We start from the raw sequence: 14,274 nt of genomic DNA, 5'->3' as shown, positions 1-14,274 counted from the left end.
ATATTTTCCCTGAGTAGGCCAACAGTCAAACAGCACTCAAATTCTTTAACCATATCAAGCTATAAAGTATACTTACATTTTAAAACTTCACTGGCATTTCTGGGATCGATAGTCAAAGCCTGGAAACAAGAGAAAGTGTTATTTGAAGCTCAAACAGCTGTGGCAAAAACACCAATAGGACATGAATTCATAAATAAGGAAAAAACAAACATCTCAATGAGACTGGCGGATAGGTAATATTTCCATATAGCATGTTGAATAGTGTAAACATCTGCCTAAGTTCCTGTCCATTTTGGAGCTTTGGGGGCTTCCACACAATGTTAGAATTATAAATGTATTCTAAATCCCAGTCAAAGTGAGCCCAACAAAAAAGGTATTGGATCATGGGTGGTTTCTCCAAGCGTTCACAAAAGATGCTAGAAACGACTGTAGACGTTAGACAATACTGACAACCATCTAAGTAAGCAGTAATAAACGCTTCCCACCACTGTACATACAAAGAATCCTGTAAAATGTACAGATTTTTCTTCTAGTAATTAAAATAGAACTAAAAACTCTGAAAATGCTTACCTCTGAACAATAAAAAAAAAAACCACACACTTCAACATCTCCCCAACCTTTTCCCCAATTGCCAGAATTTCAGGGGTCTTTAATAGTCAAATGATGCAACTCCCACACGCACACAGGAGTTCATTCATTCCGTTGTGTTGGTGTGTGCAGAATACACACTGAGCTGTTAAAGTTCAGCTTAGTGTATTCTAAATGAGATGCCAGCTTGTTTCACTGCAGACACAAGGGTTTACAACCACTTTAAATCAACCCCTAAAGACCACTTTGACCTACAGGTAAGCCTAGAGTAAGACTTACCTGTAGGTCTAAGAAATATCTCCTAAACCTACACGGTTTAGGAGATATTTTCAAAATGACAGGCACCGCTGTCCATGCGCCATAGACATCGGAACACTAAGCATGCCGCTGCCAACAGCAATCATGCCGTTAATGGTGGCCCCTGGGTGCATGCACAGGGTGATGTCATCGCGGCTCTGGCCAGTCAGTGCCAGAGCCGCCATACCCAGAAGTCACTCCGGGCATCATGGCAAGGTCGGAGAATGACGACGCTCGCGTCAGGGGCTTCCATCTCAGGCAAGCTATTCATGAGCTAGTATGCCATGCATACTAGCTCATTATGCCTTTGCCTTGCAGGGTCTATTTTTATTTAGGCTTTACTTCCTCTTTAATAAAACCAGAGCGCACAAAATCTGGTGCAGTTCTACAAAGAAACCAATCAGCTTCCAGGTTCTGTCAAAGATTAAATTGAACAAGTTAGAGGCCGATTGGTTACCATGCACAGCTGGCACCAGATTTCACACTATCCAGTTTCACTAAATCAACCTCACAGTATGACTGCAATAAAGAGCCAGCCTAAAATTGCACTTTCATCCCTGTTTTAACAAGATTGTCAGCTTTGCAGAACGCCAACAAGAATTACCTGTTCAGCTGCAGATTTCTTTGGAGGTGTTTTCACAAGGTTTTTTATGCCAAAAATCTCCTCTATAGGACGGGTATTTTCAGCTGACTGGGTGCTTTCAGTAGGTGTACTCATTAAGCGACTTAGGTCAATGTCATCAATCAGTTGCCCTCTCACTTTGGGTGTCCTCATTAGGCGCTTTATTCCAACCATATCCTCTACAGGTTGCCCTCTTACTTTGGGAGTTCTCATTATACGCTTTATTCCAACCATATCTTCCACTGGCTGTCCTCTCTCTCTAGGTGTGCGCATGATGCGCTTGATACCAATATAATCTTCCACAGGTTCTCCCCTTTGTTTGGGAGTCTTTAGGATTCTCTTGACACCAGAAAAGTCTTCCACAGGTTCTCCCTTCTGTTTAGCAGTTTTAACAAGTTGTGCAATGCCAAGCGCATCAAGTTTAGCTGATCTACGGGTGTATGTTTGAGTGGATTCCGTTTCTTTTGGAGTCTTCAATAATTTCCTCAGTGCATGTGGATCGGTAATAGGTTTTCCCTTTTGTTTTGGGGTTTTCATAATGCGCTTCACCCCTGTAAGCCCAAATGATTTCCGTTTTTTGCTAGTAGACTTTGAAGCCTCTTGCTCAACATTTTCAGACACGGTGCTGTTAACTTTACTCAATTCTGGAGACAGTGAAACCTCCAGAAGCCTAGAAACAGCATCTCTGCCATATCTCTTTCGTTGAGTTGTAGGACGACTGTTTAATGGTGAAACCACCATTTCATCTGGGGGAGAAAAGAAAAAGAAAGTTAAAGCTATGCCATCAGTATTTATTAAAGCAGTATTAAAGTCAGCCTTTGATTTATACCTATAATTAGGCTCATCTGTAGGTACAGCAAATATCTCCTAAACGTGCACCATTTAGGAGATATTTACTTTAGTAGCAGCCGGTGTCATCATTGGTGCATGAGCACTGTGCTCTGAATGGACACTGTCGTCCATTCAAAGCGCTGTGCTGCAGGCCATGTCGTCACTACAGCTCAGCCAAATGTCTGAATCCTGTGAACCCTAAAAGGAAGACCGGGTGAAGATGGAAGCCTAGGCAATGGTGAATGCGCTGCTTGAGTTTGTTAAGTTAAGTCTCGTGTGCAAGAGACTGGTGCATACCACCACATTATCCCATAGGGGCTCAATTTCCTTTTCTTTGCAGTTTATTACCATTGCTTTTCAAAAACCATTTAAAGATGCTGTGATCTTGCCCAGTTTTAGTAAATTTCACCCGGGGAAGAGGTGGTCACCCATCGTAGAGACTACAGGGTTCACTTACTGTATCTGGAGCAGCAGTATGATCACCCTTAGACAAACATGTTTTATAACCACATAACACCTCTCCTCTAACATAGAATGGAAGTGTTAGTACGTTCAGAGATAGGATCGATGGTAACTGATCCGGTGAGCTGATAGCAGGATGTTATCAGCTCAACGGATTTTTGGCAAGATACTTTTTTTAACCACTTGCCGACCGTTGTCAGCATATATACGTGGGCAGAATGGCATGGCTTGGCAAAGAAATGTATCCGCACGTTACTTTGAATTTTGCACCTTGCACGTGCCTACCGCAAGCTCCGTGACCGTGGGCCATCGCCGATGGGATACCTGCGATTGTGTCATGGAGCTGCCGATGTAAATAGCATCTCCCCATTATGCCTAGTGACAGGACACTGATCATCTGCTCCCCGTCGTCGGGTGCAGCAATCAGTGTCCTGTCACTGCTAGCCCACCCCCCCACCCAGCGGTTAACCCCTTCACTGCCAGTGATATTTTTACAGTAATCAATGCAATTTTATAGCATCACTCTATATTAATGCCAATGGTCTTAAAAATGGGGGGGGGGGGGGGGGGGTTATCGCGCATCGCCGCCATTACTAGTAAAAAAAAAAATAAATAAATAAAAAAAAAAAAAGCCATAAAACTATCCTTTATTTTGTAGACGCTATAGCTTTTGCGCAAACGCTTATCGCGATTTTTTTTTTTACCAAAAGTATGTAGAATACATAACAGCCTAAACTGAGGGAAAAATAAATTTTTATATAATATATATATATATATATATATATATATATATATATATATATATAAAAATTGTATATATTTTTGGGGGATATAGCAAAAAAATAATAAATAAAATACAAAATTGTTGCTTTTTTGTTTATAGAACAAAAAAAGAAAACCGCAGAGGTGATCAAATACCAAAAGAAAGCTCTATTTGTGGGGGGGGGTTGTCAATATTGTTTGGGAGCCATGTCACATGAACGCGCAATTAGAGTGACAAAACAGATCAACTTGCTTGGTAATAAAGTACAATGCAAAAATAGCGCAAGAGCAGAACCTGTTTCATTTAGATACATTTCTGGATTGGCTACAGAATTTACGAACTATGCCAGTTCTAACTCACCTGCCTCCTCTGGTGTCTGCATGACAGACATTTCAACTGTTGACTTTGGTGTGCCTGCTTTAGAACCATCAACTCGGCTACTTCTCCGCTGATTTGCATTCACAGGTGTGATGAATAACTCAGATATACCTAACAATGGAAACAAACCTTGTTATAGCCAATGTTGAAATCAATATGCTTAAATATCCTTATAGTCAGGTTCGAATTAATCTGCAAAGAAGAATGCACAACAGTTTGGGGGGGGGAATGGAGACACAAACCGCCACAAAAAAAAAAAAAAAAAAAAAAAAAAACTATTTATAGCACATCACCGTTGCCTGGCCTCATCTTAAAATAGGAAGGTAGGCATTTATCATATTTCAAACATGAGGTACAACTTAGTCACAAGGACGGGGCACCCACAGAAACCAGTTTATGGTGTAAACCCTTAGATTAGAACAGAAGTGACTGCGGTTAGAAGCACTTCATGCAGTATATACCCTGTTTCCCCTAAAATAAGACCTAGCATGAGCGTCGGTGATGGCTGCAATATAAGCCCTACCCCCCAAATAAGCCCCACCCCCTTTCTCCGAAAATAAGCCCTACCCTGATAAGACATAGAAGGACTTTAACTAGGGCTTATTTGGGGGGTAGGGCTTATATTGCAGCCATCGTCGACAATCACGCTAGGTCTTATTTTAGGGGAAACAGGGTAGACCAGATAAGATGTCACTTCACAATCTCACTTTAACACAAGCAATAAAGACTGAAGTCTATCCGCAGCTTACATGCCCTGGGCAACAGTGACTGCTGCCTTTATGAATGAGATTGTGAGATCACAAAAAATTGCATTTCCTTATGTGACAAAACTTCAGGTTGTAATTGACCTAGTGTGCTGTGTCATACAGCACCCTTGGATAAAGGAAGGCATCAATAGAAGATGGCACTGGACTTACAATAACTAGCCAAGAACAACAGCATTGCCGTCTGGAAGACATTTACTTACCAGTAAAGCTTTCATTGTGAGCAGGGATCACTTTCACAGCCTCATTTCTGACCACCTTTGGTACGTATCCAGTTAAGGTCAATCGTCTTGTGTGAGCTCTTCCAATAAGGATAGTTGCAGGAGAATCTGCATGGCCTGTGCTGGCCAGATCCTTTACTCGTTTCGGAGTCTAGAAGCACAAAAAGCATGAGTTACACACAAATATAATAAACTAAACACAGGCCCTAAAAGAAGGCGAACTAGTACCTTCGGCTTGGGTTTCTTCTTTGTAATCTTCTTAGTAGCCACTACTGTCTTCTGGGAAGGTTTATCAATTTTCTTTTGAGCTTTTGCAACACCAATTTTTACTACATCAGCCCATGATTTAACCACTGCAGAGAGAAAAAAAACAAAAAAAAAAAAACAGCATTACTAAAGTTGTGTGAAAAGTCAACACTGCACATGTTTTTAACCCACTCCCCTCCCAGCAACCGTTACTCCTTTTTCCAAGCTACTGTGCCCCCATCATGACCTTTACTTGCCTCTCAATCCAGTGAAGCACCACCAACCATGCTGTAGACACGTCAAAAAAACGTTAGTTGGGTCCCACACATGCACTAAACTTTTCTATGGAGAGCTTGTACTCATGTGGTTGCAGTAAAAACCCAATAGTACTTCTCCGCACTTTTTTTTGGGGGGGCGACACCGACGCAGCTTGGTTTATACACGCTTTAACCCTTTACTTTCAGATCCATACAGTGTACAGGTTGGGGCTTAACACACAATTTGAATATCTTGACAAGCTGACTCCTGCCCATCCAATGGAAGCGTTTAGGTGGCTGCGCCAACACCTGATTGGAACCACATCAAACACTCCCATGTATATTGGGCTCCATTTGACAATCTGCTGGCCCAGGACTGACATTGTGGGTGCCACTGGGTAGAGGTTAGGGACAGACGTCCACTCTTTGTTGCTGACCTAGAAACAGACATCTGATGTCACTTCCGGTTCCGACCCTTAGTGTCCCCAGGCGAGCATAGCCCCAGAAAGAACGTAATGCTATAAAAATACTCACTTGCAATATGTTACGCCTGAGTGAGCAATATATCTGGCAACAGACGATCTAATGCTAAACTGATGGCATATATGGGGGCTTTTAAAGAGTCATCTATGGAAAAGGCTGAGTTAGACTTACCGGTAACTCCTTTGAGCCTTCCAGGACAGCCCACGAGACCTAGGGCGCCTCCTAGCCGGACAGGAAACACGTTAACCCCCAACAGATAAAAAGGGCGGTCCTCCAGGCACCATGGCATTATTCAAGAACCGTAGGACGCCCCTGTAAAAACATATGCCCAATACACATACCTTCAAGACAAAATCGGGTGGGAATCCGGCTGTCCTGGAAGACTCTCAGAAAAGGAGTTAACGGTAAGTCTAACTCCGCTTTACTCTAAGTGTCTTCCAGGACAGCCCCTGAGCCAGAACTTACCAGTCTAGGGAGGGACAACTGCCTGAATGACCCAACAACCAAATGCCTGCTCCTGAGTAGATAGGAGATCCAGGCGATAATGTTCAATGAAGGTCAAAAAACTGGACCATGTGGCAGCCCTGCAAATTTGTTCTGGTGAGGCTCCAGCCCTCTCAGCCCAAGATGCAGATAAGGCTTTTGTTGAGTGCACAGTGACAAAAAGGTGGAGGAACTTCACTCATTTTTTTAAATTTCAGAAATAGATAAAGCAAGCTATCTAGCCAAGGTGGCTGTAGATGCACTCTTTCCCTTGTGTGCACCTGAAAAAAAAAAAAAAAAAAAAGGACAAACAAGGTCTCTTTTTAAAGGTCTTGGTGACCTCAAGGTAGACTAGAATATTTTCTTGGTCACCCTTTGGCGTACAAAAAGATTGACAGTACAATGTCCTGGGATCTGTGGAATATACTGGCCACTTTAGGCAGAAATCCTGGATCAGTTTTCAAAAACAACCGGATCCTCAAATTGTGAGAAAAGGCTCAACGATAGGGCCTGTAACTCACTTGCCCTACGATCTGAGGTAATTGGCACAAGAAATAGTTTAAAGTGGTGTTCCACCACCCCCCCCCCCCCCCCCCAAAAAAATAAAAACACGTTTGGAAAGTTTCTCACACACCTCTAAATGGCTGTTGCTAGAGTGTCCCTCGTAGTCTGCCTCCTTCAGTGCCTGGGCTCGACGTCTCTTCCGCCACGGCACAGGAAGGGCTCAGCTCTGCCACCTCCCTCTTGTAAATCTTGGACTTGTGACAGGTCCCAGATGATTGCGTGGCCAATCACAGCACCGCTCACGCAGTGGGTGCCTCCCGGCTGTGAAGCCCAGTTACAATTCCTGCACCATCGAACGGAGGGGGGGGGACGAGCAGGGATTCGACCCCCCCCCCCCCCCGCATCGCTGGCCCCTGGAATAGGCAAGTGTCCGATTATTAAAAGTCAGCAGCTGCAGTATTTGTAGCTGATTTAATTTATTTATATTTTTTTTGAAATGGGAACCCCTCTTTAAAGGCAAGTAACTTAAAGTGGTTGTAAACCCTCCCCCACAACTTTGTCCCATATAAACAGCATAAAAACCCAAATGATCACTGTTTGTAGATATCTCCTTACTTGATTAGAATTGTTGTAATCTTTTTTTTTTTCTTTAGAATGAAGTCACTGAGCATGATCTCCCAGATCTCCCCGATTTACACACTCTCTATATGCTTATCTATCTGTTATCAGGACTTCCTACAGCACAACACTGAACTCCCAGGAGACTTTAGAATCATTCAGAGCTTCCTCTTACACACCATGTGACATGACAAGCAGTGTAAACTTGGCCATTACTGCAGTCTTAGCTGAAGCTGACAAGACTGACAAAGGAAAACAGACATCGGCACAATACTATGAAATCAAACAAGTCAGCTATGAACAGGGAAGCAGGGTTGCCATAGAAACGTTGCATTGAGAAGGAGGCTTGGTTAACAGTACAGAAAGTGCTCAATGTAAAGGCGGAAATACACTACTGTGGACTAAAAACAATACTTAAGATGGTACTGACTAACCCCTGGAAACAAGTTTTTTTTTAAAGTTTCTTTGAACAGTAATATGCGATTTGGGCTGGATTAGTGGCTATAGTCTGATAATTATTATGATGGACTAAATGAAGAGAAGCATCAGAGTGGGAGAGTTTACTTCCTCTTCAACTGAAATCTCCTCTAGGGCAGTGATGGCGAACCTTGGCACTGCAGATGTTTTGGAACTACATTTCCCATGATGCTCATGCACTCTGCATTGTAGTTGAGCATCATGAGAAATGTAGTTCCGAAACATCTGGGGTGCCAAGGTTTGCCATCACAGCTCTAGGGGCTCAAAAGGGAATTCTACCAGAGTTTGAAGCACCATCAGGGACAGGTCCCAGGTTGGACAACTTCTAATCACTACTGGCCTGTACCTATAAATTGATTTGGAGAATCTAGCTATAGTGGGAGGTTCTGAGATCAGAGTCTGTAACAGGGAAAACCATGGCCTCTTGGGCCAGAAAGGGGCCATTAGGATAAGAGCTGTTTCTCCAGAATGAGCATGATCATCAGGAAGGCGAAACAGAGGCCAAATAGCCTCATAAGTCGACAGAGCAGCGATCCAATGATCGAGCCGCTGGGTTCAGAGAAAACAACATCTGTCCTACGATTGTTCTGATCTGCCAACAGCTCCGCTTCGTGACATCCCCATCTGTCGCTGAGACCCGCAAAGATTTTGGGGTGAAGGGGTCCAATTGTCTCGACATACCCGGAAGCGGCTAATATGCCAGACAGTTGTGTCCCCTTCAGGTGCACTGCTGTAATTGGAGGCTAGATTCCCTTCTGCCCATGATAAAATCTAATTGGCGATCGATTGAAGTATCCCACTCCTTGTATATCCCAGTTTGAGGTACGTAACCACAGCAATATTGTCAGATAGAATGTGGAGATTGTGACCCCCTGATTTAATCCGGCTGAAATGCCTGCAGGGCTCTCTGAACCACTAGAAGCTCTGATTTGACGAAGCTCTTGATTCCCTTGAGGACCATTCTCCCTGTGCAATTGTGTTGGTGAGGTGGGCTCCCCGTCCACAGGAACCTCACATCCATTGTGATCCTCTGGGATACAAGAATGGACCATGGTAGACCTAGTTAGGTACAGGTGTGTCGACCGCCACAAGCTTTTTACCCTGGAGGCTAAGAGCCTTGATTACAGGGAATTTGCATCTCCATCCCAGTTCCTTAATAGAAACAGCTGTAATGGATGTTGATGAAAGCTTGCCTATGGCACTGTAGGAAAGAGGTAATCAGACCCACTGCTCTTGAAACCTCTGATTGGTCTGTAAGGCTGACATTGTTCGCATCATTCTTGAGACCTTCTCCTGCGGGAGAAACTTTGGTCTGAGCAAAATTCATACCCTAAACATGTCACTTTCTGGGCCGGAAAGGAAGATTTGTTTATTAACCAGCCTAGAGATTGAAGTCCTGTACAGTCTGGAGATCCACTAATAACTTTTGGTATGTCTCCACCAGCAATAGGTCATCCAGGTAAGGGATAATAGTTACCGCCTTTAAACGTATTGGAGACAGCACCTCCCAATACCTTTGCAAAATGCACGGGGCTGAGAACAGACGGAAAGGAGGGCTTGAAATTGAAAGTGCCGAATCTGTTCCCATCTTGACCACTAGTCTCAATCTTTGGAAGGCTGGATGGATAGGGATGTGCAGATAGGCATCCCTCAAATCCAGAGTGGCCATGAAGCAGTTTAGGTAAAGCAGGTTTGAGTGAACACCATATCCAATACAAAAGTGCTTGTATCTAAACGGTTTAGAGACCAGGAGGTTCAAGATGAGCTGAAAATTTCCTGACGGCTTTCGGATGACAAAATTTATGGGTATAAAATCCCTTGCCCTGATCCAACTGGGGAATCGGGATCAGGACCTTTTGATTTAACAAGTCCCCAATTTGGAGACCCAGGGCCCTTGCTTTTACACGATCCTGGGGAGGAAAGCTGAAAAATAAATCACTGGTGGCTGGAAAGAAAATTCCAGCCTGTACCTATTGGTCACTAGGTCCAAGATGAATGGACTTGAGGTAACTGCTGCCCTCAATTTTCCTCCCACTGGGAGGGTTAAACAAGATGCCCCCTTTGCCCTTTACAATGTTTTGGGCCTATTGTCCCTTTCTCTAGGACCTTGCTGCCTACTTTGGTCACAGGGAGAAAAAAAAAAAAAAAAAAAAAAAAAAAACAGCTTTCCGATTCTCTGGAAAGACCTTTTTTTCCACCTGCCATGCGTTCCAGCGCCTTTTGCAGACCTTGGCCAAAAAGACGATTGCCTGTTAAGGGAAGACCATATAGGCGCAACTTTAAGGCAGCGTCACCTCACCAGGTTTCTGGCCGAATTCACCAAGACCGAGGGCCTAGTTGTCACTTACCGACTCTGCGGAAGAATCAGCCAAAAACACCACTGCCCAAAATAGGGAGATTTCAGAATCTGCTCTCTAGAGGTACCTGCCAGTATTTGTGTCAACCATACTTCCTTAAGCCATCTACATCTTCCAATGATAATTTATACCTCAAGCCCCTTCCGCATTCTTTATCCCTGGGTCCTGTGTCTGACCCCAATTCTTCTGGAAAAGATGCGCAGATCCAGCTTCAGACTCAGTCTTCACTCTCCTAAATAGAGATGGACCCACTGAGGGGATTTGAATCTTTTCAATTAAGAGTTTTCCTGGGTCATCCTTAACTAGGCTGACTATACAGGCGCAGCAAACTACTTTGCTCTACGAGGAGCTCAATTTGTTTCCGCAAACCGCACATTTCCTTTTTGGTGGCTGCGCTTGGGCCCTGTTCTGCAAGAGAACAAATGAATCCAATAAATTTTATGCCACATACACTCCATAACACCACGTGCAGGAGGAAAGGAAAAATGTGCCCCCTTCACCTAATCCCTACTGGTTACAAGGGGGAGAATACTCACAGGATGTGCAAGTAAAATACACTTCAGGCTTACCTGTGAGGTGCTGGTGTTAGGGCCCCACTTCCGTTGCCTGTGCAGGTATCAGAGGAGTCCATCCCACCCCGTAGTGGTCCGCAGCCTCTGCTGCGTTTCACCCTTTTAAACACCAGCTTCCCAGCGCCCACGCAGTTTAGAAACAGGAACTAGCATCTCTGGTGCCCGCTGACGTCACATGCCCCGGAAGTGACCCCGCCAGGTACTTCCTGTGGACCAGCTTGGAGCACATAAGTTATGCCCCTTTACACACGCAGCTTCCCCCCCCCCCCCCTTTCGTGGGTGCATGCACATTCAAGGTTTGACATTGTACTTGGAAAAAATTTTATATATATATATATATATATATATATATATATATATATATATATATATATATATATATATATATATAACTGAAATTTTATGTTACTTTGGCGTGGCATAAAAAATTGGAACTGCCATTTTGTTCGAGGGTGACTGCTTTTCAGAAAATATGGTTGGAGGGTTTAATGTAGTCTCCAGGCCTAAGGTTTTTAAGCATGAGTGCAAAGACAACTGGCAGTAAAAGGGTTAAAACAGTATAGAAAGGAGGCAACATTAGTGGTCAACTTAATTGCAAATAGGTTAACAACCTGACTGCACTGCCTGTTTGAATGTCAGGAGTGGGTGGACAAAAAAAAAAAAAAAAAAAAAAAAAGGGTCCACATACACATCAGTTGTAGTTCGCAGTTTATCTTGCGTTTAGATTTAAATGCAGACATTCCAACCGCATCCAATATGACATTTGTATAAATCAAAACCTTTTACCCATCAAGGAAAAAACCTTACCATACAAGTTGGCCTCTGAGGCACCACTGCGTCGTCTGGCACGAATAGCTTCAAAGGCCTCAAGTTTTCTGCTTCTTCGGAGTGGTGTTTTCTTTGATGTCAAGGACTTACGAGCCCGCTTTGGTGTCTTTGATGCAGAAGCATTCTGTTCAAACCGGGGTGGTGTATCCACGCGAGAAATTGAGAATCGCCCCTTGGTATATGGTGTGGATGGAGAACGCTTTGCTGGAGACAAGGCTGGTGACTTCTTGACAGATGGAGATTTTGAGGCAGGAGACTTTAGGGTTGTGGATGGAGATTTTCCTGGAGATCTCTTGCTTGGGGTCAATTTAGCAGGAGACTTATCTGGAGTTGCGGATGGAGGTCGTCCTGGTGACCTTTTGACTGGGGTGGAAAATTTAGGAGATTTTCCTGGTGACCTCTTGCCTGGGGTTGCCAACTTAGACTTCTTGAATGGGGATTTTGCTGGCAATCTTTTGCCTGGGGTGGACAGCTTAGGAGTTTTGGGTGGAGATCTTCCTGGTGACCTCTTGCCTGGGGTTGGCAATTTAGCAGAATTATTAGCTGGAGTTGAGGATGGAGGTCTTCCCGGTGACCTCTTACCTGGGGTAGGCAACTTGGGAGATTTTGCTGGTGATCGTCTGCCTGGGGTTGACAGCTTAGCAGGAGTTTTGGCTGGAGACTTTCCTGGTGACCTCTTGCCTGGGGTTGCCAACTTAGACTGCTTGGCTGGAGTTGAGGATGGTGGTCTTCCTGGTGACCTCTTGCCTGGGGTAGGCAACTTGGGAGATTTCTTGGCTGGGGTTGTGGAGGGTGATTTTGCTGGTGATCTTCTGCCTGGGGTGGACAGCTTAGCAGGAGTTTTAGATGGAGATTTTCCTGGTGAGTTCTTCCCTGGAGAAGACAATTTAGCAGGAGAATTTTTAGCTGGAGTTGATGGGGGTCTTCCCGGTGACCTCTTGCCTGGGGTAGGCAACTTGGGAGATTTCTTGGCTGGGGATGTTGCTGGTGATCTTCTGCCTGGGGTGGGCAGCTTAGCAGGAGTTTTGGATGGAGATTTTCTTGGTGAGCTCTTCCCTGGGGAAGACAATTTAACAGGAGTATTTTTAGCTGGAGTTGATGGGGGTCTTCCCGGTGACCTCTTGCCTGGAGTAGGCAACATGGGAGATTTCTTGGCTGGGGTTGTCGATTTTGCTGGCGATCTTCTGCCTGGGGTGGACAGCTTAGCAGGAGTTTTTCCTGGTGACCTCTTGCCTGGGGTGGACAATTTAGCAGGAGTTTTGGATGGAGATTTTCCTGGGGACCTCTTGCCTGGGGTGGACAATTTAGCAGGAGTTTTGGATGGAGATTTTCCTGGGGACCTCTTGCCTGGGGTGGACAATTTAGCAGGAGTTTTGGATGGAGATTTTCCTGGGGACCTCTTGCCTGGGGTGGACAATTTAGCAGGAGTTTTGGATGGAGATTTTCCTGGGGACCTCTTGCCTGGGGTGGACAATTTAGCAGGAGTTTTGGATGGAGATTTTCCTGGGGACCTCTTGCCTGGGGTGGACAATTTAGCAGGAGTTTTGGATGGAGATTTTCCTGGGGACCTCTTGCCTGGGGTGGACAAAATAGCAGGAGTTTTTGATGGAGATTTTCCTGGGGACTTCTTGCCTGGGGTGGACAACTTAACAGGAGATTTTTTAGCTGGAGTTGCTGATGGAGGTCTTCCTGGTGACCTTTTGGCTGGGGTGGATGATTTAGCAGGTGTAGTGACATCAGATTTTATTGGTGACTGCTTCACTGGGATGGGAGATCTGGTTGAAGGAGATTTGTTAGCTGGAGGTCTTCCTGGTGACCTCTTGCCTGGGGTTGTGGATGGGGACTTTGCTGGAGACCTTTTTCCTGGGGTGTACAGCTTAGCAGGAGTTTTGGATGGAGATTTTCCTGGCGACTGCTTGCCTGGGGTGAAAGATTTAGCAGGTGTAGAGGCTTCAGATTTTATTGGGGACTTCTTCACTGGGATGGGAGATCTGGAAGGAGATCTCTTAGATGGTGTTGTGGATATGGTCACTGAAGTTTTCCCAACAGGGGTGGGAGGCAAGGATTTTACTGATGACTTTTTGGCCGAATCTGGCAATTTTGAGACAGAGGACCTCTTTGCAGAACTTGTGAGCTCAGATTTTTCCGGAGTCTTATCAGGAGTCTTGGATGGAGAAAGTACTTGTGACCTAGTGGACGGAGAGGTTCTAAGCGGTGTAAGGGTCAGAGTCATGGATGGAGATCTTTTGTTTGGCGATTGGTTAACAGGTGTTATGGCATTAGAGGGTGAAGATTTACTTGGTGACTTTTTGTTAACAGGTGAGGATCTCCTTTTTGGAGAGGACACCGAGGTATCTGCACCAGATGATAGATTATGTGCTGCTGCATAGGCTGAAGTTCTCCTAGTTGGTGTTGTGGATCTAACTAATGGCGAGCTTGAAAGCCGAGTAGCAGACACTTCAAAAACTTCCTAAAATGGGGGGAAAAAAAAATTAAAATAAAATTACATCAATGCAAAAGGTT

The 14,274-nt window shown here is 44.6% G+C and overlaps 1 protein-coding gene across 1 annotated transcript in view; it reads right to left on the bottom strand.

Moving 5' to 3' along the window:
- MKI67 (marker of proliferation Ki-67) overlaps positions 1 to 14,274 on the bottom strand; it is a 45,261-nt gene that overhangs the window by 12,871 nt on the left and 18,116 nt on the right. The window contains exons 9-14 of the mRNA XM_077455514.1: positions 11,731 to 14,221; positions 5,155 to 5,279; positions 4,909 to 5,077; positions 3,924 to 4,052; positions 1,490 to 2,253; positions 77 to 119 (exon numbers count right to left, since the gene is read on the bottom strand). Coding sequence (XP_077311640.1) covers positions 77 to 119; positions 1,490 to 2,253; positions 3,924 to 4,052; positions 4,909 to 5,077; positions 5,155 to 5,279; positions 11,731 to 14,221 — 3,721 coding nt within the window. The remainder of the gene's footprint in view (positions 1 to 76; positions 120 to 1,489; positions 2,254 to 3,923; positions 4,053 to 4,908; positions 5,078 to 5,154; positions 5,280 to 11,730; positions 14,222 to 14,274) is intronic.

The sequence above is a fragment of the Lithobates pipiens genome, unplaced genomic scaffold (genome assembly GCF_037356315.1).
Source record: "Lithobates pipiens isolate NorthernLeopardFrog02 unplaced genomic scaffold, aLitPip1_a1.2 Scaffold_25, whole genome shotgun sequence".
NCBI lineage: Eukaryota > Metazoa > Chordata > Amphibia > Anura > Ranidae > Lithobates > Lithobates pipiens.
This window is presented reverse-complemented; position numbering and strand designations above follow the sequence as displayed.